Genomic DNA, 27,363 nt, shown 5'->3' with positions numbered 1-27,363 from the left:
TTTTACGCTGAGGAAACCTATTCGCGAAAGGGACATCCTGGTGAGGCGATGTTCCGCTGATTTGCGTGAATGCGGAATGGTTGAAATAAACTTTCGAAACTCAATCTTAAAGTGTGGGAAGGAGTTGCAGGAAATGGAATTCACTTCGTAACAACTGGAACAGGATTGTTCTACCTACGCGTGTCATTCAGTCGACAAGTACTGTTGAATTGGTTCAAGATATTTCAAGTAACAAGAACTGATATAGTCCGTCGTACATGGCGAAGGCAAACGAGAATAATAAGGGTACTCACTAGGGAAGGAAGAATAAAATAATGTTATGGTTAGTTAGCCCATCCATCTCTATCAACATGTGACTCACTCTTACTGGTTTTGAGTGCTTATCCGCATTTCCACTCAAAACGACATAAATGCGTAGCTGTCAGATTATAATGGAAAAGCATGAATGATGGTAGTTTCTGCATACCCTTAACCAATTAGGTCCCAGCGTTGCATTGCAGCGCAATTACAGCATATTGCGAAAACGTCACACTCTGTGCGATAATTGATTAATCCTGTTAATATTACGTATGAGTCGATGTTGACGCTAATTTAACGAAATGAACAACTCAACATAATTCCATAATAATAGGTTGTGGCTAGTCAAGAAATGTATCTTGCGATTTTGTCTCTTCAATATCCTGACAGGGGGCTAACCTGTTTGGCATGAAGTCATTTGGCATAAAATGTGTAGGATATTGAATGCTATTTTGGTGTGGGGGTGCGAGGCGGGCCATTTAAAAAAAAGATCGTTTGGCATAATGGTCTTTTGGCATACAAGTCGTTTGGCGTGAGAGCTATTTGGCATAAAGTATGAAAATACTCGTTCAATTTTTTATGGCGTTTTAATTCACTAAAATAAGTACGATTTAAGAACTGCTCATGTTTGAAAGAAGGAATCAACTTCAGTGAAACTTGGAATTTGTGCATTGAGAATATTTGAATTTAGAACTACGTTGGTCATCTTGTATGAAAGGACAGGAACAACACTGATGAATGCGTGAAGTTCATAACAGCTTCCGTCAGCTCCAGTTGATCTGCCGACAGTAGTGTTATATCTCCAGAAGTGACTTCGACCTAGGCATCTAAACTCAGCTAATTACCAGTAGGTAGTTGCCTGATTAGATGGAAAAAGGATGACACACACGGAGGGTGTTTTAGACATTGAAACGAGGAGGATGCCGCTTTGAAGTTGGATTTTGTCGGACTCCAGATTTATTATCGGTGAGCTCGTTCCGATTATATTTTAATTTGTTGTTGATTTTTCAAGAGTTGTCCAACTGGCGCTGTGGAGCTAGGTTCTCGGATGGGCTCTCCGTCAGAATCACACACTATAATGGCAGACGAGACAGGCAATTGCGCCCACTAAAACACTGCTTTAGGCCAATTGTAGCGGGCCGTGATTCTGAATGTGATATTTATTGTACGATTCAGGTATGTGCGGGCGTAAGGACTTCGCGATCGCGTGTATCATCGCGAAGGGCTCGAGCATTTGTACGTTAACGTGTTCGATTGCCTGTGCGTTTGTATGTCGCGTGTGCTAACGTGTATGTAATTTCGCGTGTATTAAAACCGTTTGCCTTTCACATATTCGCGTGTGTTCTAGAATGATCGCGCGCGGACCGTGAATCTGATATTTAATTTTATGTGTACGGTTCAGATTCTAGAACAGAGTGGGTTCTTCCATGTCACTAGAGTTCCCAGTCATACCGCCATGGAGCGTGTTGTCTGTTGTCTAGTGGATATGAGCTTTATTTTTTGATTGATATAACTGAATGCATGGACCTAAGTTGCTAGAATGGAGGGTAAAGATTTCCGGACGTGACCGATTCATGATTGCGCGCGTTTGCGGGTTCGCCTTTGAGACCGCGTTTGTAACTCCGTAAGTACTAAAACGTTCACATTGCTACCGAAGTGTTATAAAGTTAGCGGGATTGTAAACGTAGGTGTGAGTAGATGATCGCAAAGAGCTTAAGCCTTCGTATGTTGACGTGTTTGCCGCGTGTATGTGACTTAGCGTGAATAAATTCGATTTTGTAACCCTGTGGCCATTCACATATTCGCATGTGTTCTTGGATGGCCACGCGGACCGTCATTCTGATATTAAGTTTTTGGTGTACGGATCACATTCTGACAGGGAGTGAGTTACTCCCTATCACTAGAGTTCCCGGTCATGTCGCCATGGAACGTGTTGACCAGTGGTTATGAGAGCTTTCTTGTTAATTATTCCTTTGAAGTCATGGACCTAGACTTCTGGAATCGAGGATTGACTTCCGGACGTGACCGATTCACGATCGCGCGAGTCCGGGGACTGTAGGTTCACGCATGAGACCGCGTTTGAATGTTTATAAGTACTGAGACGTTATATTATCACCGGGATGTTGTGTCTGCGAGAGCGCGGGTGTAGGTTGTGTGGATGATTGCGAAGGGCTCAAGCATTTGTATGTTTGTTTGTCAGGTGTGTGTGTGTGACTTCGTGTGTATACATTCGATTTTTATGTCGCCATGGAACGTGTAGTTTAGTGGATATGAGCATCATCTTTTTGATTGGTACACCTGAAGGCATTGGACTTATGCTACTAGGGCCGAAAAGAGGGGTTTCCGGACGAAACCGATTCATGATCGCGCGGACACGGGCATTTGGAGGTTCACTCTTGAGACCGCGTTTGTGAATTTAAAAGTGCTAAAACGTTCACTTAGTCACCGGAGTATTATCCTGTTTGCGAGATCGTGGGTGTGGTTGTGCGTGGATGATCGCGAAGGACTTGAGCGTTTGTATGTTGACATTTTTGTCGTGTTTGCTAGTGTGTATGTTACTTCGCGTGGACACATTATTTTTATAAGCGTATGGCCATTCGCATGTTCGCGCGTAGGCGTCGTCTAGTTTTTATTTCTATGGGTTTAACTGAAGGCATGAATTCGGGCTGCTAGGATCAAGGGCAGAGACTTCCGGACGTGAGCGATTCATGATTACGCGAGCGGTGGGTTGATGCTTGAGACCGCGTTAGTAAATTTTTAGGTTCAAATGTTCTCTTAATTACCGGGGTGTTTGAATGTTGGCGAGATCGCGGGCGTTTGCATTTGTGACCAGGTTTGTATTATCGCGAAGGCTACGTTTGTATGTTTGGAATGAGAGATTGTGAGTGTATATGAGAGAATAAGCAATTTGTATTAGTATGTTAGCATGGTTCTAATTTAAAATATAGCAATAAAAGAAGAGTGCCTCCAATTTGGGCCCTAAACCCACATTGGCAGTGGATAATAAAGGTCGACAACTTAAGTACTAATATTGATCGCAATGTAGCTTAACTAAAAAGAAAATAATCGTACCCCAAGTTTCTGTGATATGATCACTGTAATATTGCTTTGGTGGCAAAGCCCTTGGACCACATCAAGGTACAGTATCATGCCGAGGGTATTAAAATTGATTCTTTCTATAAAAATTTCAACGTGCTCCAAGAAAATGGCCAATATTGGCCAATTTAACTTAAAATTTATGAAGAGTCTCATGTTAGCAAGAGGAACAAGTGACTCTATGACGCACAGGTTTCTCAAAAAATCATACAATCCTGGCAGACCATTTGCGAACCAGACTAACCGTCAATATGACACAAATAAAAATAAAATAAATCTAATCCCAATTATTCGGGTGCTTGCTTGCTTCTGGTGCACAAGTATCATTAGATTGTAACTTTGTTATTCTCCAGGCAGCAGAAATTTAATCTTGTCAGTATTTAAATTTAGCGACGAAAAACATACAACGCTTGCGAATATTGTGCGGGGGAATCCCCCATTCCATTAGATTCACACACTGGAAACTGGTTTGATTAGTAACATAAAATTGGAGAAATTTTTGCGTAAGTCGAACTATTTAAAATCCAACACTACAAATTAATTTTGAAAATATCATTTCAAAATTCTCTCCAGTAACCATTTCATCCCAAAACCTCTCCTATGCAGGAGGGATGAGAGCCTTACGATAGCAGCATGCTAAAAGCAAAATGTTCTCCGTTTCCCACCCGGTGAACATTTCCAGCAATTTTCATCAGACGGGTTCGAGAAAAATCTAAGCAAAACATCGAAACCCAAGAGCAGTGTGTGTATGCGCATTTCTCCTTTCCTACTCCTCCTTGCCACATTTTAGTTGCCGGTCTATGTGCAAATATACCACCTGTCAAGCTGCGACAGGGGGATAACATTTTTCGTAAGCTTCGCGTAACGGAACACCAAATTGAATTGAATAAGTCAAGCGAAACGTTAATAAAAATAAACAAATACTACGTTGTACTCTCCGGTATCGCATAAAAGCATGCTGATGAATAATTTAGAGCATGGATGGGAAAAAAGTGCACTCGAGGACGGGTGGGTTTAGATAACGTAACTGTAAAAAACATTAAGTAAGCACAGGATCAATGTGGCATAGAATTCCCCCGGATAGCGTTTAGCTTACAGAACGACATGAGTGTTTGTCAAATTGTTGTAAATGACCCTGCTCCATTATGCACGTTAGTATGAACCCTCCCGAGTTGCAACGTAGCTTTTAATTTCCCTTGGAATTTATTATCTGGTATTTTTATTAACACAGACACAACAGTCACAAAATTCGAAAACAATAACGGATGGCCGGCATAGCGCAGAAAGTAAGTCGATTCCCTTATGTGAAGCTCAGCTGGATTCGGTTCCCAACTCACGCACACAGGGTTTGCGATTTAGGATCGAAATACAGAACAGCTCATGCTGTAAAGAAGGAACGATGTCGAATAGAACAAAGAATAGTATATCATACAAACAACCAAGAATCAATCTTCATTTAGATGGCCTGATACGAAAAGAGTAAACTTCGAATGTATGAAACACCAGCAATACATCTTCGAATGTATGAAACACCAGCAATACATTAAAAGCTAACAACGTTTTCATTTTATGTGCCCCCCTATCTTCTAGTTTTAGTTGATCAATATTTAATCTCGTTAAGAAATGCACAACAGTACCACTACTTCAAAATAGCCCTAATTAATTCCCCCTAATCTTGAACCTCTCTCTAGTTATTTCTAGTTAATAAGCTTGTAAAATGTTCCGCTTAGATAATAATTAATTTCTCTTACATTCTCCCTTCTAAAAATCATAAAGTGAATTACTATAAAAAGAACACACAAAATGACCCGTCCCCCAAATCTTACGAATATTATATTATACCCTCTTTTATATGTATAAGTTAGCTGTAAAGTTTTTTTTTAGTTCCATTATATAAAACAAAATAATATTGAAATGTGAAACCCCCTAGTTTTAAGAAATTCAAAATGTAAAACAATGAAAGAATGGCACCTTTAAGCTAACGCATATGTGCCTTATCAAATAAACAAATTGAAAAAAAAAAACGTTTTGATTTGAATATGTACACAAAGTATCTAGCTGTCATTTTGGTCAAACGTTTCTTCATCTTTTGCGTAGCTTTTATCAAAGTCACCTGAAATTAGAGTTCACATTTGGCTTCAGAGATCTACACCATACCTCGGGTGGTACCAGAACTATTTGAAACAGAGTTGATAATTTTGATCTTGTTTTTCATGTAATCTATTTTGTTCATTTCAATCAATACCTATATAATATTTACTCATTTTATTCCTTTTGTTCATTGTTGATTTTATGCACTCCAATTATTTTATTCAATTATTACATTCAATCTAATTTTTGGTCTGTGATTTCATAAAAGAAATCGTTCTTCTTTTTTTGTTTTTTTTTTATTTTCTAAACTTTTCTTTAGTTTTCTTTTTATTCAGTTCCTCAAATTACTTTTTTTCTTTATCATTTTTCTTATTCTCTACATAAACCTCATTTTTTATTTTTACCAAAAAAAAAATTAAAAATAAGAAAATTTAGAAATGTTCTCAATTTTTTTACTTTTTCAATTTTATAACCTTTCTCAATTTTATTTCATTTTCCTAATTTCTTTAATTTCCTTAATTTTTCATTTGTTGCAATTTTCTCAAGTTTCCAAATTCTCGAAATTTTCAAAATATTCTTAATTTTTACCATTTCTTATTTTTCTCATTTTTACCTTCCTTTGTCTCCTAAATTTCTTGATTTTCCAAATTTTTCGATTTTCTAGTTTTATAAAATGTGTTCAACACTTTTTTCTTAGTTTCAAAATTTCCTAATATGTTTATTTTTTCAATTCTCGTAATTTTCTTAAATTTCTCAATTTGCTCAATTTTCTTATGTTTTCTTATTTTTCTAACTTTACCAATCATCATAACTTTTTTTGAAATACTTAATTATTTTAATATTCTCAGTATCAATTTTGTTAGTGTTAATTGTCTTGCTAGTGGGTATTTTTTTGTTTAATTTTTTTAAACATCCATTTTTTAACACCTTGACTTTTTAAATTTAATTAATTTACCCACTATTCTTATTTCTCTTAATTTTCATCATTTGTTTAATTTTATTTGCGTTCAGCATTTTTGAAATCTGCGCAATTTTCTTAACTTTATAACTTTAATAATGTAGTTATCTTTCTCAATTTTCCCAGGCATTTGAAATATTTGTAATTTTAGTATTGCTTTATTTCCTAAGTTTTCAAAATGTTTGCGACATTTTTTTTTGATTTCCCATGAATGCCATTTTTTTAATTTGATCATTTTTAAAATATTTAATGAATGTTGCTAGTTTCGATAGTTTTCTTAATTTTCTAAATTCTCATTTTTATTTTTCAATTTTTCTAATATTCCTGAATGTGGTTGGTATGTTCTTAAATGCTTCCAATTTTTTAAATTTTCATAATTTTCATAATTTCCTTAATTTTTTTGTTAGGCTTGATTTTTTCTAATTTCATAATTTCTTAAATTTATTTAACTTTCTTTATTTTCGTAGATTTATCAATTTTCTCATTTCCTTAACTGTCTTTCTTAAAATTTTGTTGAAGTTTTGAATTTTGTGAATTCGTCAATTTGCTTAATTTTGATATACAGTGAAGACCCGATTTTATCAGCCCCCAATTTTGCCAGTTTTTTAACCAATTTATCAGACTCATGAAAATATGTCCGATTGACTCTAGCAGACGAACCAGGTCAAATTCTTGAGATTGGTTTTCTTATCATAAAGATGCAAAATATACAAAAACAAACAAAATCAATTTATTTAGTGTTACGCAAAGATATAGATTTTTACATAAAATAACCAGAAAGTGTTATGAAGAAAAATGAATTACCCCGATTTTGTCAATGTCCACATTTTGTCAGCCGTAAATACCCCAGGGGTTGATAAAGACGGGTCTTCGCTGTATTCTTCATTTTATTACTTTTTCTATTTTTTTCATTTTTGACAATTTCTCTAATTTTGTTGATTTTTTAACTTCTTTATTTTGAAAATTTCGTGAAGCGTATAAACTATAAATTTTGTGAATTCAAAAAAAAATGTGAATTTTATAAATCTAGCCAATTTTGTGAATTTCGTAAATTATGTATATAGGGTAAGGTGGGGCAAATCCGACCTAGTAAATGGTTTTGGCTGTAAAATGCTCATTTTACATCGGATCAAGTCGTTTTATATACCAAATTAAAGATTAGACTCCTGGGCAACTTTCTTTATAAAGCATTTTATTTGGATCTTGGGAATATCTTGAGATACAAGGGTTTTACAAAAATGTTCATTTTTGCTGTTTTCAAAAATGGTGGGGTAAACCCGACCCCCTATGTTTTTGGTTGATTTAGTGCAGATATTACTCAAATTTTATGACGTTTTAATGATAAATCAATGAATGTTGTGTTATTGAATTGTAACATGATGAAAATAGAGTTCAATGTCAATCTTGGAATGCTAAAATCACGAGCATTAGCAATATCATTACGTTGTTCCCATTTGCATCGGAGCAATTGTTCGACGAATACTATAATCATCACGTTTTTGTCTTTCGTTTGTAATTATGAACCATTTTGCATAAAAATAATAAATAATAACAATAAAAATATATTTCAATTTGATAAATAAAAAATTTCTTAGCAAAAAAGCGGTCGGATTTACCCCACCGCGACATTTTTCATTACGATGCAATTAAAAAAATATATGAATAAGGTTGAACTAAATTCATCTATGCACTTTGTAGGACTTAAATCAAAGAATTTAAATCCACTTACATTTATTATGTAATCACTTTAACAATTAGAAATATCCTGTAGTCAATGATGCACAAAAGTCAAATCAAAAGTTGTAAAAACACACTTTTTGTCGTATGAGCATCTTAATGTAGGCTAATAAAATGCTGTCATACCACCATTATGATTATTTTCGATGCTCTACACGACAACATTGATATTAGTTCGCGTAGTGCTTCTGATTTTCGGTAACAGAGGGGGGTCGGGTTTACCCAACGGTCGGATTTGCCCCACCTTACCCTATTCTGTAAATTTTATAAATTTTGCAAAATTTCGTAAATTTTGTCAATCTTGTAAATTTTGAAAAAAAAAATTGTAAATTTTGTTAATTCTGCAGACTTACAATTATACAAACCTTAAATTTTAAATTTTGTAAGTTTTTGTAAATTTTGCAAATAAATAAAAAAATTTAAATTTTGTAAATTTTTGTAACTTTTGTAAATTTTTCAATTTTTGTAAATTTTGTATATTTTGTAAATTTTGTAAATTTTGTAAATTTTGTAAATTTTGTAAATTTTGTAAATTTTGTAAATTTTGTAAATTTTGTAAATTTTGTAAATTTTGTAAATTTTGTAAATTTTGTAAATTTTGTAAATTTTGTAAATTTTGTAAATTTTGTAAATTTTGTAAATTTTGTAAATTTTGTAAATTTTGTAAATTTTGTAAATTTTGTAAATTTTGTAAATTTTGTAAATTTTGTAAATTTTGTAAATTTTGTAAATTTTGTAAATTTTGTAAATTTTGTAAATTTTGTAAATTTTGTAAATTTTGTAAATTTTGTAAATTTTGTAAATTTTGTAAATTTTGTAAATTTTGTAAATTTTGTAAATTTTGTAAATTTTGTAAATTTTGTAAATTTTGTAAATTTTGTAAATTTTGTAAATTTTGTAAATTTTGTAAATTTTGTAAATTTTGTAAATTTTGTAAATTTTGTAAATTTTGTAAATTTTGTAAATTTTGTAAATTTTGTAAATTTTGTAAATTTTGTAAATTTTGTAAATTTTGTAAATTTTGTAAATTTTGTAAATTTTGTAAATTTTGTAAATTTTGACAATTTTGTAAATTTTGTAAATTTTGTAAATTTTGTAAATTTTGTAAATTTTGTAAATTTTGTAAATTTTGTAAATTTTGTAAATTTTGTAAATTTTGTAAATTTTGTAAATTTTGTAAATTTTGTAAATTTTGTAAATTTTGTAAATTTTGTAAATTTTGTAAATTTTGTAAATTTTGTAAATTTTGTAATTTTGTAAATTTTGTAAATTTTGTAAATTTTGTAAATTTTGTAAATTTTGTAAATTTTGTAAATTTTGTAAATTTTGTAAATTTTGTAAATTTTGTAAATTTTGTAAATTTTGTAAATTTTGTAAATTTTGTAAATTTTGTAAATTTTGTAAATTTTGTAAATTTTGTAAATTTTGTAAATTTTGTAAATTTTGTAAATTTTGTAAATTTTGTAAATTTTGTAAATTTTGTAAATTTTGTAAATTTTGTAAATTTTGTAAATTTTGTAAATTTTGTAAATTTTGTAAATTTTGTAAATTTTGTAAATTTTGTAAATTTTGTAAATTTTGTAAATTTTGTAAATTTTGTAAATTTTGTAAATTTTGTAAATTTTGTAAATTTTGTAAATTTTGTAAATTTTGTAAATTTTGTAAATTTTGTAAATTTTGTAAATTTTGTAAATTTTGTAAATTTTGTAAATTTTGTAAATTTTGTAAATTTTGTAAATTTTGTAAATTTTGTAAATTTTGTAAATTTTGTAAATTTTGTAAATTTTGTAAATTTTGTAAATTTTGTAAATTTTGTAAATTTTGTAAATTTTGTAAATTTTGTAAATTTTGTAAATTTTGTAAATTTTGTAAATTTTGTAAATTTTGTAAATTTTGTAAATTTTGTAAATTTTGTAAATTTTGTAAATTTTGTAAATTTTGTAAATTTTGTAAATTTTGTAAATTTTGTAAATTTTGTAAATTTTGTAAATTTTGTAAATTTTGTAAATTTTGTAAATTTTGTAAATTTTGTAAATTTTGTAAATTTTGTAAATTTTGTAAATTTTGTAAATTTTGTAAATTTTGTAAATTTTGTAAATTTTGTAAATTTTGTAAATTTTGTAAATTTTGTCAATTTAGTACATTTAGTAAACTTTGAAAATTTTCAAAACGTTGAAAATTTTGAAAATTTTGTAAATTTTCAAAACGTTGAAAATTTTGTAAATTTTGTAAATTTTGTAAATTATAAACTTTTCTTCGATTTCTTCTTTCTTTAATTTACCTAATTTTCTTTATTTACCCAATTTGCGTTATTTCCTTAATTTTTAAAATTAATTATTTTGTTATATTTAACTGTTCTATTTTTTCATTCCTTTATTTTTTTAATTTTCCGATTTTCTTAATCTCTTTTTTAATTTTTTTTATTCTAGTTAATTGTTCACAAATTTTGGTAGTTCTGTTAATTTTTCTTAATTATCTAGTGTTAATTCATAGAATTCTCTTATTTTTTAATAATTTTTTTTTCATTTTCGCAACTGTATTAGTTTTGTTAGCTTACTCAATTTTTCTAATTCTCTAATTGATATTAATTTTCGAAATTCCGGCAATTTTCCTAATTTGGGTAATTTTTCCAATTTTCTCAATTTTTCCAATTGTTTTAATATTCGAATTTTCCCGATATTATCATTATTTTTAATTTCCTGCATTTTCTTAGTTTTAATTATATTCCTCAATTATATTTCTCAAAGCAATAAATTTTGAAAAAAATCGAATTTTTCTTTAGTTTAACTTTCTTAATTTTCTTACACTTACTTGTTTTCTCTATTGATTTTCCAATTTTTCATAATTTTATTATTATTTTCAACTTTTTGCATTTCTTTGAATATTTTTTTCGCGTTAATTTTTAAATTCCTATTTTTTCAATACGTAAATTTTGTTGTTTTGCTAATTTGCTAAATTTTCAAAATTTTGTCGATTCAGTAGATTTTGTTAATATACTCTAATTGTTAGTTATTTTCGAAATTCTGTCTTAGCTTTCATAATTTTCCCAATTTTCCTAAATTTTATTTTCTTAATTTTCCCAATTGTTTTAATATTCGAATTTTCCTGATTTAATCATTATTTTTAATTTGCTCAATTTTCTTAGTTTCAATTATATTCCTAATTTTCTAAAATGCACTAAATTTAAAAAATCTGATTTTTCTTTAGTTCAACTCTCTTAATTTTCTTAGATTTATTTGTTATCTGTATTTTATATCCGTATTTTTCCTTATTCTATTATTTCAAACTTTATGGAACTTCTTGAATATTATTTCGCGTAATGGTTAATTGTACCATATTTTTTTAAATTCATTAATTTTCTTATCTTGTTAATATGCTTAATTTACAAAAAATTGTCAATGTAGTAAATTTTGTTAATTTTGTACATGTTTGTGATTTGGTTAATTATGTTAATTTTATTTGTCTTTCTATTAAATGATATTAATTTTCTGAATGCATTTAGATCAATTTAGAGAACTTTTCTCGTTTTGTTCTTCATCCTTTTCATTTTACTTATTTTGTGCATTTTAATAATTTAGATCTTTTTGTTCAAACAAATCCTTCAATGCTTTCACTCAAATCCTTCAAGCTGCAGAAATTAAAGCAAATGTTAGGAAAGTCCTTCGAACTACAAAGGAATTACTAGGAATTACGGAAATGAGCAGAATTTCATCATAATCAAGCTGTAGCTTTTTGCAAGTTTTACAAATCTATAATAAATCCTACGAATCCCAGCACGGCAGAATGGCGGCCATGAAAATCTAAAGAACATTTGGTTATGATTCGGAGTAACCGAATCGTTGGGCTACGTTAATGATGATGGACGAACTCCAAACCCTGTTCGTAAAGGTTCCAGCTTAGGAATTTGGGATTAAGATTTGTGTGATCAGATGACTGTTTTTTGGGCACAAGCCAGTTTGCCAGCTCATGCTTAATTTTGTCGGAGCAGAGAGTTACATCTACTACCTCATCCTTCTCAGATCGTGTAAATGTCAGAAGATTGCACGCATTGTCTATATGCGGTTCCGAAAAAAACAATCTAAATGCGCCACTTAATATTCCATCAATTCAGAAGCTCCCAAACTGATGTCTAAGTGACCCCAAAAATGTGACGGGCATTTGTTTCACTGTAGCCAAGTTTGAAATGCAGTGCAAGTCCCATATTAAAAAAACAGCAAACCGAAAAAAACGCTCATCGTGATTTACATTTTCACTGGGGGTTATGGTTATCTAGTTTTGGTATTATGTGGCGATATTTTCAGAACCAAACTGGTAGTTTTGCAGATTGTGATAATTCCCAGTATAATTCACCAGATCACTAATTTTCGACAAAAATGGTAGCTAACAGCCTAATGCTTTTGTGGGCAGTGTAACGCTCTCAATAATAAAATGGTGTCTGTTTCAGGACGATTGAGTACACAGCAAACATGGGTACGAAAAAATTCAATTTTCAAAATGATGCAAAATTCGAGTATAGTATTGATAACAATAAAAATATGTTTCTGTCATTGAATGTGGTCATCCATATCCGGCAAAATTCAGTGCCTTCCCCATACTAATAGTATTATTCCGAATTAATTAGTGATCAGATGAAATAAAAATACGTTGCCTGACATCCACATCCCAGCATAAAATATATTACTGATCTGTTAATTGAAACAAAATGTGGCAATTTTCAACGGAAAAAAATATCGACGGAATACATACCTAACATACCACACAAACTCGTTTTCGAGCAACGCAAACACTGGATCTCGGTCTATTTTCCCATGCGGCAGTAATTTTTTTTCCGACAAAGCACCATTAACGGAACGGAAACAAAAGAGGAAAATTTTCCACCAAAGCCACTGAACTTGTGATGGGTTTAAAGGGAGGAAAATTTCCTTCCTCGACAGATATATGAATGTATGAGCACACACACACACGGACTTACCTATTTTGTTCTTGAGATCTATACATTGCGATATGTGTGGAAACTGGAGAATTTTACGCCATTTCTTGCTTTTACCCTTATTGCTATCGGACCCTCCTGAAAAGACAGAGAGAAAAGAAAGGATTTTTTTTAATCATCGCATCAAATCAGCACATTTCGACTTCGAATTCGGGATGGGGAATGGGGGTTACAAGGCCACAACGGCAAATGTGCTGTTCGGGCTCTTTTGTGATTCGAAAGCTACAATCGGTTGGTTGGATTTTTTTTTTGTTTCAGAGTACATATACTTTTTCCACGTAACATCATAGCGGGCCTGGAACGAGTTTTCGCTGAGTGGGTGAATATGAATATAGCATGGAAATTAAATTTAAGGAGGTTTTCCCCCTATTCCGCTTGAGAGATAATGCAAATCCGACCGGACCCTCTGCCGGCTTTTTATTCGGCTCATTGGCGAAATTTTGAAATTAAATGTTTCCATGGTTGTTTCACGCTCGGAATGGTTCGGAATTTACAATTCCTATTAAACTGTTGCAGTGGGTAATGATGTTCTGCTGAATTATAGATACCATGAATGCGTTATTTTTAATATAAGTTGTAATTCCAACAAACTAAAAATCCTCACAATTTGTGTTTCAACTGAATGGTGATTTCAAATGAATTGCATAAAACATATCCCATTTTTAATATAGTCATCGTCGTAACTGCCGGTAAAACTGTTAGTGGTTGTGGTTGCCAAGTAAGTTGACAGTATCATGTACTGATGAGACGAAGTTGAAACGCAAATTCCTCGACTTTCTGAAGATAAGTAGTGAACCTTTCTGCACATAATTGTTTTAAAGCCATTTTCTCCCAATAGTCGAGAACAAGTATCGTTTTTACTATGCTTTTCATCACCACAGAACCCTGGTTCCTTCGGGACGTCGCTACCGAGCAGTTTTTTAGTCGTGAACAAAAGCAGTCTTTCCATTTTTGGTGCACCGTCTATCTGGTGCTAAGTCAGCGCTACATGCCCAACCCAGCCGCGTATTATCAGCCTATGCTATATGTAGTCTGCTGTGTATTATCAGCCTTCCGATGTCAGCATGTCTGTATTCTTGATATAGCTTGTGGTTCATGCGTCTGTGTTATTCTTAATTTTTTACTGTAACACGGAGTATCGGTTGCAGAATTATTCTCCCAAACACACTGAGCATTCGATAGTCTGCTTCCTTCAACACCCATACCTCATGACCGTACAGCGCAACAAGGAGTATTAGCGTTTTGAGCGCGACTATACGATAGTGTTTATAGTCATTTGGATTCTGGCAACCTGTCTTTTAAAATGTACAAATGAACCTTCCACTGCTCTGCGATCAACGCCAAAAATGCCGAAGTTGTGTGCGAAGAAGTATGTGGGCGCCCCGCTTCAATCCATCTAAAATCACAAACGAGGCAGATGTCTCTCCGGCAATTTTGAGGCTTGATATTGACCCATCCAGCCTTAAAAAAGCCTTGCAAATTCAACAAAAATGGTATGAAACGAAAAGTGGTTAGGTTTTAAACGTTTATATTTTAGCCATCTCACGATAAATTTTCGGAATTATTGCACATATCACTCAAAAATGTTTCTTAGAACAGATTCAAATGGATAAACACATAGATTTTTGATATAATAGCATTAAAAAATGAATTAATGTATAACATAGTTAAAATACCACGCATTTGCACACAGAAAGTAGCGCTTCCCAAGTCTGGCGCGACAAATTTAGGTACCTAGCGCGCAACGCTTCTATAAATGACGTCATCGACTATTTAAGGAACAGATTTGGTCGGACAAGCTCAGTTGCCTGTTGAACTGCAGGCAGAACACTTCGTTACATGCTTTCTGGAGGTACGCTGCGCGGTGCCGTTCAACAGACGATCGAGTTTGTCCGATCAAACACTATGCTTTCCCTTGTGCTGTGTTCACTTCAAGTACACATTTTATGTAAATCACGAACGCAAACACGTGCACAAAATTGCTACATATGCCAACACTGTTAACATAGCGGTCGTGGTACTAGTTGTCTCTTTCACTCCGCCCCTCGTCACTAGCGTTGAATAATTTTGCTTGGTACGTATCTTCCATTCGTGTACGGACACGATGCACTCACGCAGCTGTTTGATTCAAGCATTGTACAACTGTACACCGTTCGCTTGGGTTCAATGCTTGAGGCAAATGTGTATACGTGGTTGCATGCGTCCATGATAACAATCTGTGCTTACGTTGCGCACAGATGAAAACTTTCTATGCAATAAATTTACGCGAATCGATGGAAAGCGCAACGAAGGTTTATTATTTACGTTCATTGATTCCACGCCTATCTACTTTGTTTTTACTAATACAATATTCTACGTGATTCGATATAAGAATGAAAACCACTGCATTCGCTACATTTAAATGTCTACTTTAGGAAAGTTACAATAATGGCAAAATATAACTAGAAAAGCCACATATGAAATGTGACTGTATTACCTAAAATTTGAGTTTGCTTCTCCGGTCTGGGTTTTTTACTTTACACAAACGAAGTTTTTACAATTGTTCAAGGTTCAAGATTGTCCCATTAAGATATAAAAGAGTTCCAGCTATAAGTTCGGTTTTAGACCGCAGTTTCCTGTCTATTTCTTCACGTCTTCTTAAATAATTTAAATCGGATTCGATAGCCTCCTACAAATAAAATGACCTGATAAGCACGAAGGTTTGGTTCAATATGTTACAGGCCCTTGCGCAAAGGGGAGGGTTTTGGGGGTCCGAACCCCTCCCATGAGAAATCTGAATGACTTTTGAAAATTCCTTAACTTCCTGATCTGGAAAAAAATACTGTGAGCCGCTTTGATACACAAAGTTGCATTTGAGTTCGGTCATTCTAGAAATAAGGTTTTGAAGAAACCCTGCGAGAGGGCTGTAAAAGGATGTAATTCAAGTTGGTCGGCATCGCTGGATCGTTTCACGTCTCGACATGTTTTGATATTAACAACAATTGTGAATAGATCGGTTACACAGCAAAGGTTGGTCAGCGAGCTAGCAACAGCAGTTATAGAGAAATAATAATAATTGAACAACACGAACTCGGAGAAAATCAGGATATCATTGTGTGGAGAAATTTCACCGTAGGTGATCACTGCGCCAGAGTGGCTGAGAACTAAGTAGCTCATGAAAATGGACATCGGTATGCGGAGAAATTCCGCCGTCGAGAAACTCTCAGCACCAGCTAGTAGATAAATAGGAACGAGTATCGCCAACAAGGATAACAAACCCTGCGAAAATGGTTCTAAAGAGATGAATGTAGTTATGTTCGACATCTCTGGATTGGACTGCTGCAGGTCAGTTATACCTCGAAGGCTGAACAGCAAGCAAGAAACAGCATAAATGGAAAAAAATCACAAACGATTAACACAAAATAAAATGAACCAGAGCACAATCCCTGCTGAAGTAATACATAACGGTGGCCCCGAAAGGATAAAGATTGGTAGGAACAAGATATTTAGGTTTAGTCGGTAGGTTTACTACAAACCACAAAAAGAATCCGACACTACCATGATCCAACAGGCGGGCGGTGGTGTCTGATCAAGATTCCTTCTCAATAGCAGACATTGTCTCAATTTATTGAGCCAAGTCGACACAAGACTCAGTCTTCCAAGGCTCGGAAAAAATCGTCGCCGTTTGAAGGTTTCTAAATTCTCCTTATATAAGAAACGAAAAAAATCAATACGCCTCCCTTGAGAATTTTCAGCGCACGGGCCTGATATGTAACATTCATTGTTGATTGGTTATATTTAAACTGTACGAATGAAATACAGGAAGGATAATTCGTATCTAATGGAGACTCTTATAGCTCATATAGACCAATAGAAATGGGAGTGCCCCAAGGCAGTCATATTGGGCCACTGTTATTTTTATTATATATCAATGACCTAGGTAGACTCGGGATAAAAGGGACTCCTCGTCTTTTCGCAGATGACACAGCGTTGTTTTACCCGAACAATAACTGCCTGAATATTGTGCGCGACATTGAATCGTATTTAAAAATACTAACGACGTATTTCAACGAAAACCTACTATTCTTGAACCTATCAAAACAAAATATATGCTGTTTTGTTCATCTAGAAGACCTATAGGCATTTATCCAGACCCAAGAATGGGACAGGCTGTAGTTCAGGAATCTAACTGCTTCAAATATTTAGGACTTCACTTAGATCCCACATTCTCCTGGATTGAGTATATAAAATCTATAGAGAGAAAAGTTGCATCGTTATGTGGGGCTATGCGTAAAGTATGCTCTTTTATGCAAAATTCCCAAGTGGGAAAAATTTTGGACAAGACCAATTTCATTGTGCATGAGGGCACATGCCTTACATAAAGTATCGTTTTTTTTTTCTTTTTTTTTAGTGTTTCGGATTCTCCTCGTCAGTAACCAGCACCATCTGGGTGTCCAGTTAGACTATATATCTGAACTAGTACCCAAATTAGCACTAGTTAGACACTAAATTCCAAAAAGTTACACGTCTTGCGTGAACACTAAACCACTGGCTTATACCGAGTGATGTCTCGATAGTAAGCACAGAGCCCTCATGCACAAAGAAATTGGTCTTGTCCAAAATTTTTCCCACTTGGGAATTTTACATAATTCCAGGCGTTTGGTACTTGTACCAAAAGACAGTTTCGGTTCATATTCCTCGTCGACAAACAGAACCTCTGTGTTTACTATCGAGACATCACTCGGTATAAGCCAGTGGTTTAGTGTTCACGCAAGACGTGTGACTTTTTGGAATTTAGTGTCTAACTAGTGCTAATTTGGGTACTAGTTCAGATACATAGTCTAACTGGACACCCAGATGGTGCTGGTTACTGACGAGGAGAATCCGAAACACTAAAAAAAACGATACTTTATGCTCTTTTGTTCCCCAGCATGTACTTCTAAAATTTTATTATGCGCACATCCACTCATTGCTGAACTACCTTGTATCTGTGTGGGGCATTTCGAACCTGAAAAAGCTACAAACGCTTCAAAACAGATGTCTTAAAATTATTTATAACAAACCAGTTATGTACCCTACTATTTTGTTATACAATAATAATGCCCATAACATTTTGCCTTTGCTTGGGTTAACCAACTACGAAACAATGCTTTGCATAATACTATTGCTGAGGCAACGAAATTGTAAATGTATTAGAATGAGACCTCCAAGTGCATGGTCAAGGTAAAAAATTGGACGTTGAATCAATCGCTTCTGTTACCAGCCCATTTACAATGTGCCGGCCGGCAGCCGGTCGTAATTTTCTAAAACGCACCTGTCCTGAACTTGAACACCGACGATTAGCACCGCGCGAACATTGAGCAATTTTTCCTCTTCATTTTCGGCTGTGTTTTCACGCATCGAAGTTTACATTGATAATTTGCAAAAAAAAGGAAAGCTGCCAGGGGCGGGGAAATAAGAAGAGCTTCTTTCCTTTCGTTGTGATGGCCACGCCAGTCCATTGGTTGAATGGTATAAATTTCCGATACAGAATGAATACCAATCTGTAGCTCAGCAATTTCAACTATTTTGACTACTATTCCATCTGATTGAAATACAAAATGGTTCGCCAAATTGCCTATAACAGTCTCCCCTTATTCGTTACAACCTGGATATAGCCCACCACCACGCTGGCAGACAATCAGAATAATATTTAAACTCGATATTACATTCCTGTAATTAAATCATCCTAGCTCCTCTTCATAACCTCCAACTTGCAACTACCCGGCGCCGTTGGCAGCCACGTGTCGACCAGATAGCAAGATTTATCACAATCTGTCAGATTGTAAATTCAGTCGGTGAACCCTGGCGCCCGGGGACCGTTCTGGGGGGGGGGGGGGCACAGCAACCTAAATCAAATTAGTTTCACTTTGTGCGCTTGGACACAAGGTGTAACCAACGCGAAACCGCCAGGACAGGTGGTAGAGGCCGCTAGGGCAGGGGTGCGGTGGTTAAAAACTCGGCCAATCAATGAACGGTATGTATCTGTACTGTACTTACTGGCGTGATTGTTCAACTAAAGTCGAACAGCGTACACCAGGCTAGTTTTGTGATGATGTAGCGGGAAGTCTTTCAATTATGCTACTGCTACATTGAATATCTACCAAAATGGCCGAATTCATTTTCAAGGCTTCTCGAAAAAATGGTCGAAGGCTTCTCGAAAAAACAATTCAACCAAATCGAAGACATGAGAATTTTTGTAGTCGGTGTCAGATTGGACAAAGAATTATTTATTCTCTTGGTGATCGAGCTTAATAAATATGGATTGTTGTTAACATTAGATGCAATATTTTAAACTAACATAACGAATGTGTGAACTATAACGATAATGCTACAAATAGTTGTAACTCGCGATACTGCTTCAAAAGCGCCTGCTACATCGTGCTACATCAGTTGTTAGAGCAAGGCTGCGTCAAGTGCGATAAATGAAATACCTAGTTTGTTCACTATTATCTAAATGCAATTTGCTCAATTAATTCACATTTCCGTTGCCTGGTCGTCGGGCGTTGGTGTGATTTTTCCCATTATGTACTTTTATTCTTTCGACGCCCATCCCGGGTTGGCTTGGCAGCCAGGCGACTGTCGATGGCCTCGTGATGATAAATGGAAAGATGGCTATAGAACTTCCCCTTGGCCGACGATGCACAGAGGCAGGCATAGATCCACGCTTATAACCGGCGCGAATCAAGATCCTCAGTGATTGAGTTCGGTTTGCATCCGTTTGTATCGGTTTGCAGCAGCTTGGTGCATTCAGAGCGCGTCGGATTGTTTATCACTGTGATAGTTCTGCATTCTGCAGGCGGCGGAGGGATTGCTAATTGGAAGGATGTTTTGTTTAATTTTGTAAACGTAGTTGGTTTGGAACTAGCTGTCACCGGATCTGAGTGGAATTAAGGAAGCGTTGAGGGAAATAACTAATTCAGTTGCTTACGATGATGAGCCTTCTGCAACTTTGTTCAGGTTGAAGCAATCGTGACTTGAAAATGTCCTTGAGAGCTCACAGGCAAAATCCTTTAAGCAAGAATTCTTATTTGTGCGCAAATAGTTATTTGCAGATAAAAACCGGAAAGCTCCAATCGTACATTGGGAGCCATTTGAGGACATACTATTTTAGGTCGTTAAAAGACCCAGAGAATATGTTATTATTTAGATACACGGAAAGATCCATTTTGATTTAAACTGGCGAAGATGTATTGATTGAAGGATTCGACTGTAACGTACACAAATAGATCTTAATTTCGGCTAAGCAGTCTCTTATGGATTAAAACGAATTATGTTATGATTACTCCGACGTTTCGATGCAGGGTTCGCATCATCTTCAGGGGACAAATCTGCTCATTCGTTCCTTGTTAAGAGGCTTATTCTAAGCATACTGTCTTTACAAAAAGGAGTGATGGGTGGTACATGGGTGTTCGCTTTGGTCTGGCTTGCTATAGCGGTTCTGAAAGCGAACACCCATGTAAAAATCGGTCAAGAGTTCGTTGGGGAATAGGTGTGATATTAGTTTGGAAACTTGGCGAGTTCCCCGGGGGCATCATGAGCCGTCATAGGTGACCAATGTGGTCAAAGATACTTTGATTGATCATTATTGATCTAGACCCGCCAATTAAAGTCACATTGCACCCATTTTAACATGTTTTACATCATTTGGACATCGTGATGGTACCACATTTTCCGATCTCGACAAACTGAATCGAATGGTATACGACACTCGGCTCTCCGGGCCTCGGTTAAGAAGTCGATTTTTACAGTGATTGCATAGCCTTTCTTTATATGAGAAAGGCAAACATACTTTAGCAGAAAAAGCTAAATTAAGCAAACTGTGGTTTTTTCGTATTAATCGTTAAAATAGCGCAAAAGAATAAAATAGAAATAATAACTATCGTAGCAAAGACAATAAATTAAGAAAAATAGCAAAAAACAAAAAAATGGGAAAAATAACAAAAATATCAAAAATTACATATATATTACAAAAATAACATGAAAAGGAAAATAATACTACGCACAAAACGAAAATAAGTGAAATAGCAATAACATATAAGAGATATTGCATATCAAAAAACGAAAAAATGGGAAAAAATAACAAAAATATCAAAAATTACATATATATTACAAAAATAACATGAAAAGGAAAATAATACTACGCACAAAACGAAAATAAGTGAAATAGCAATAACATATAATAGTAGGAAACACAAAAAATCATTAAAAGAAAAAATTGCATAAATGAAAAACAACAATATAAAAATAGATGAAAAGCAAATAGACACAATGGCTAAATTGTTGACAATAGCAAAAATAGCAGAAATAACTAGAAAAGAAACACCAGTAAAGAATTACTAATAGTAAAAATTGTAAAAATGACAAAAACAGCCGAACTTAACATGAATGGTGCAAATAGCGATAATGGCCAGAAAAAGAGCAGAAATAGTAAAAATATTAAAAATGACGAAAATAGCAAGATTATCAAAAACCAACAATAGCTAAACCAACCAAAATGGTCAGAATATCAAAAATAACAAAAATAGCAAGATACCAAAAAATAGAAAATCGATAAAATAGAAAATATAGCGAAAAATAGATAAAATACAATTGTTATGTAGCAAAAAAACAAAGGCAACAAAAATAAGAAAAATTCAAAATAGCCAGATTCAGCCAAAAAAGCAAAAATAGTAATAATAGCAAAATTAGCAGAAATGACAATCATAATGAAGGCGGCAAAGATAACAAGACTGACACGAATAGCTAAATAACCATTGCATAAATCGCTAAAAATCTAAAAACATAAAAATAGCGTGCATGGAAACACAGCAAAAACGAATATAATAAAAATATCACGTTTAATGGAAAAATAGCAAAATAGTAACAATAGCCCACATTGCAAAAATAACAAATATTACAAAAATGAAAAAAAAACTATGTGCAAGGAAAACAAAAATAGCAAAAATAACAACTAATTAACCCATTCATGTCCATGTTGTTTGTGGACAACAACGTTTTTAAACAGCTATAACTTTTGATTGAGGCAAGATGTGCTCACAAAAACAAATAAGGCTGAAAAATGTGACTATTGGCTTTCAGTTGAGTATTAACAGTTACAAGGATCAGCTCTAGAACTGAAGTTATTGCAATTAGTCTGATAGAATTCTGATGGAGCAGTGCTGCCAGGGACAGTTTACGTTGACGACAGAAAATGAATTTTTCATATAACTTTATGTTGCAATATTAGTGTAAACTGATAAAACCTATAAATTTAGACTATTTTTGGCTACGTTTTCCAATAAATTGGACTATTGTAAATATTCTAGGAGAATTGCAGTGAGCATTGGAAGGTAAAAATTTAGCAGCTTCTAGCACTGCAAGGGAAGCACCTACCTTTATGAAAAAAGGTTTTTCTAGTTTCTTGACCCTACCGCTTTCAAGAAAAATTAGTTTCGAAACCCTACATGCATTAGAAAAAAGTTGGGCATGAAAGGGTTAACTAAGAGCAAAATAATAACAAATCCCAAAATTGCAAGAAAAATAAGACATAAATACGAAAAATGGGGAAATTGGAAAAAGAGAAAAATAAAAAAGAAAAACACGAAAAATACATAAAACATGGAGAAATAAAAGAAGGAATGCTATGAAAAAGGAAATATAAAAAAGAAATATATAAACAGAATAATATAAAAAAGAGAAAATGTGAAAATGATATGATGAAAAAAGAAAATATAAAAACACTGAAAAGCAGAAATTAAAACAACGAAAATAGCCAAAAACAACCAAAATTGAAAAAAGTTGCTTAAATTGCAAATTTAACAAACAAGCCGAAAGGAAGCAAAAAAGGCAAAAACAGCAAAATTAACAAAAATAGAAAAACAGATAGATTTAGAACAATAGCAAAAAAATAAGAAATACTAGAACAGTAGAAAGAGGAAATAAAATCAAAATAACAGAAACTTTACTTTTATTATAAAAAAAACAAAAAATGTCAGAAATTCAAAAATAACGATTATATCACCATAGCTACAATTGTCAAAATGACAATAACAGCACACAAGCGGCAAAATTAGAAAAACCAACAAAAATTACATGCAGAGCACAACAGCAAAAATCACAAAAAAATCAAAAATGGTAAAATTCTTGAAAACATATATTTTGTGTACTTCTGATCATTGCTTCGCAACGCTCGATTAAAGGAAATACTTTATACTCCAGTTACTAGTTATTATACTATCTATTAAACTGTCCAGGAAAAAATACGAGTTTCAGAAACCGACTCACCCGTGAGTCGAATTCCCAGTCCCACCAGGAGTACCTGTTCCGAATTCAAACAAAATCGGACAAGTCTACTTACCGGGCCAGCTGCTTGAAATTTGTATGAGATTTTTTGACAATTTACACGAAGAAACCCCAGTATATCCCATTTTCACCGTTAGATGGCACTGGACGCATAAGAATATCACTACAAGTGATAATAACAAAGATAATTTAAATGCCTACAACTACATCGAAGACTGCATATCAATCCAGCTTTGATAAGAGAAGTTACTAAGTTCGCTACGCAATTTTAGTTACACATTTCGTCAAATAGAGGGCGCAAACGATAACTTATCAAAGAAGAAATATATAATACGTATAGAAGAATTTCTGTAAAATACCTGTTCCAATTTTTAAAAACATATCGTATACCTTGTGCGAGACTCCCTGTAAATTTTCAGACGACCTATGGATTTTCAGGATGTAGAAACCATTTTATCGACTCGAAAAATTTCGCGGGTTTTTAAACGGTCTCATAAGCAAATACAATTTCGTTATGGATTTAAAGGGACCAAGCCGGCTTGCCAGATACTGATGGGATGAAATCGAAACACAAATCCTCGACTTACTAAAATAAAATAACATTTGTTGTCACGGTCTAACTCCAGTTAGTTTTGCGGTCCCACAACCGTAAATTCAATCCTCCCTGAATTGAAACTAAGAATGAATGACAAAAACAATATCGTCTATAAACCGGGTACCGCCGAAACTTGTTCTAGCTGTGCTCGGGGGGCCACTGAATCACGGCGTCACTCTTGTGCTTCCAACATGGGCTGATATAACCTCCAACAACTATGGACCTCGATGGAGCAAGTCTAACCACTCGTACCTAGTATACATACTGCCGCGAACCTATAGCCAGGGTGGGTAGCTGCTCGTCAAATCTAATAGGGTTAGTTTTTTTTCGCGTTAATTGAGCTCGATGGACAGTTGGGCTATAAATTTACCCCCGTTTGGCACTAATTGATGTCGCTCCCTGACACATGCCCTACGATGTTGGCGGGCTTTATGGAAGTTTACGCTTTTGTGCTCGAAGCTTGTAAACGGGTAGTTGTGTTAGCTGATCACTAAACGGGACAGCTGAGCTGGATTGAAGGTGAGCAGAAGTAGGCTTATAGTTTAGTCTACACAGTTGGAAGTTATATGCGAAAGGCACAACGTATAGCTTAGTGTTAATGAACTGGTGAAATCTAGGTTATTGAGCGTCCCTTTTTATCTGTTAATTGTGCAGACGCAATGCGAAGCTTACTCGTGACACACATATTCGCATATTTTTAAATCCAACGAAACTGTGATGATTCATGTATGAGATTGACAGTTACCGGTGTATTTGTCGACTTTGGTGCGAATCTTCGAGCTCGTCGCGTAGAGAATTTATTGAGTTTTTCAAAATGACGACACGAATGTTCATGTTTGGCATTTCTCAGTGGTTTGTTTAATCTGGCCATTACATCAGTTCCAATGCAACAAGAAGTGTTCTGTGGTATCTGAACTGGCGTAACTTCTACTACTATCTACTGTCTAATTCATATATCACAAATTTAGAAGCTCAAAGGATTTCATTGGTGCAAGGAAAATGGAAATTGATTGACAATCGGCCGAGATACGATTGTTTGAACAGAAAAGTTTATTTTTTTCTATACTGACTTTCAATTACTGTTCTTACAATTACTCATATACTTAGCCAATGGTGAAGAAAAATTTGAAATCGGTGAACAAACAGCTAAGATATGACAAGTCAATGTAGCGTTCCCATTTTTTTCGCTAACTTTGTTTTACTCTTTTTGCTATAACTTACGATAGACAACTCTATTATTCGATTTTATTGCGACGTGTTTACAAAATACATACCTTTCCAGTGGTGAAGACAGATTTGTAATCGATTAAGTAACAGCTGAGATATAACCGGTCAAAGTAAGCGTTCTTATTTTTTGACCCCTTGGTATTCCGAGCGTTAATAGTGACAAGAAATTTTAGTGAAACTAATCTATTTTTTGCCGACAGCTGACTCATTTATCACTATTGATTTTTTTTTTTATTTTTGATTATAGGGGTTTTAACCTTTAGGTCATTCGCCTCTTTTCGGGTTAGAGAAATTTCTTGGAAAAATCTCTAACCCTATGTGTGGGGTTGGGACTCGAACCCTTTTTTAGATACCAGCGAAACGTCGAACGTCAACTGAAATCCAAGCCCAAGTCGTTTTGGAAATATGTGAACGAGCAGCGAAAAGAATCCGGGTTACCATCTTGTATGTCATTAAATGGAGTTTTTGGCACCGACACTAAGGAAATTTGCCAATTGTTCTCCGACAAGTTTTCAAGCGTTTTTTTTTCCGACGACAGCCTTTCCCCACAACAAGTCGCTGCCGCTGCAAATCTAACTCCTTCTCTAGGATCAACCGAATTTGTGTCGATAATGCTGCCATTCTAGCAGCAAATTCCAAGCTGAAAGCATCTAGTTCCCCGGGCCCAGATGGCGTTCCCTCGATTTTTGTCAAAAAGAGCATCAGCGGGCTTCTTGAGCCACTTCGGCGAGTCTTCGAGCTATCACTCACTACTGGAACATTCCCTTCCTGCTGGAAAGGAGCGCACATGTTTCCAGTTCCCAAAAAAGGAAACAAATCGAACATTGACAATTATCGGGCAATCTCGTGTTTAAGTGCAGTGTCAACACTATTCGAGCTGGTTGTTTTAGACCCTCTTTTCTTTCACTGCAAACAGTACATTGCAGACGACCAACACGGTTTTATGCAGAACGATCGACAACGACCAACCTGCTCTCGTTCACAACATATGTACTCGATGGATTCGCTGACGGATTACAAACCGATGTTATTTACATGGATTTATCTGCGGCCTTCGACAAAATCCATCATGATATCGCAATAGCGAAGCTGGACAAACTCGGTATTCATGGACAACTACTGCGCTGGTTTCGTTCCTACCTCGATGGAAGGCAACTCCAAATCAGCATTAAGGACTGTCTATCTACACCATCCTTCGCTACATCCGGCATCCCACAAGGAAGCCATCTCGATCCAGTGATATTCCTCCTCTATTTCAATGACGTCAACATCAAATTACAAGGACCCCGCCTTTCTTTTGCCGACGACATGAAAATGTTTCGACGTATACGTGATAAAACCGATGCCGTGTTTCTTCAGTGAATTGGAGAGCTTTAGTACATGGTGTGATCTAAACAGAATGGTTTTAAACCCGAGTAAATGCTCAATCGTTACGTTCACGCGGAAACGCCATCAGTTTACCTACCATCTCTTCGACTCGAGTATTCCAAGACACTCGTACGTGAAGGATCTCGGAGTCATCATGGGTTCGGCACTAACGTTTAAACCACATACATCATCCATTGTGGATAAGGCATCAAGACAGCTTGGGTTCATCTTCCGAATAGCGAAAAACTTCAAGGACGTATACTGTTTAAAATCTCTCTATTGAGCGCTGGTTCGCTCAACACTGGAATATTGTTCTGCTGTTTGGAAACCTTCCCGATCAGAAAGACATAACAGAAAGCTATCAAATTTATATCTCATGTTGATATTTATTACTCGCTGTGTTATCTTTGTGATATCCCAATCAGCAAGGCAAGCAAACATATATCAAGATTATATCTTCCGGTGATATCATTGCACTGCTAATATGATATTAATGTACGCATATAACGATGATGTTATAATAAGTTATACATATGTTCTTTCACAATTATCTTTGAACGCTAACGGTAAACTGTAAAGCGGGCAAATGACCATATGGTTAAAGCTCCAATAAACAAATCAAACAATCAACTGTGAATGATTGTTACATTACACAAATAACCGTCCATTTACTAATACGCTGAAGTCTCTTTTCATGCGTCG

General features: G+C 34.6%; 1 protein-coding gene across 6 annotated transcripts in view; it reads right to left on the bottom strand.

Moving 5' to 3' along the window:
• The window catches only part of LOC131677373 (G protein-coupled receptor kinase 2), a 208,763-nt gene that overhangs the window by 96,337 nt on the left and 85,063 nt on the right, over positions 1 to 27,363 (bottom strand). For all 6 annotated transcript variants that reach the window (XM_058957150.1, XM_058957151.1, XM_058957152.1 and 3 more), the window contains exon 4: positions 13,152 to 13,247. In XM_058957150.1, coding sequence (XP_058813133.1) covers positions 13,152 to 13,247 — 96 coding nt within the window. The remainder of the gene's footprint in view (positions 1 to 13,151; positions 13,248 to 27,363) is intronic.

This window comes from Topomyia yanbarensis, chromosome 1 (assembly GCF_030247195.1).
Source record: "Topomyia yanbarensis strain Yona2022 chromosome 1, ASM3024719v1, whole genome shotgun sequence".
Classification (NCBI taxonomy): Eukaryota; Metazoa; Arthropoda; class Insecta; order Diptera; family Culicidae; genus Topomyia; species Topomyia yanbarensis.
The sequence above is the reverse complement of the archived record's forward strand: the minus strand, read 5'-3'. Positions and strand labels throughout refer to the sequence as shown.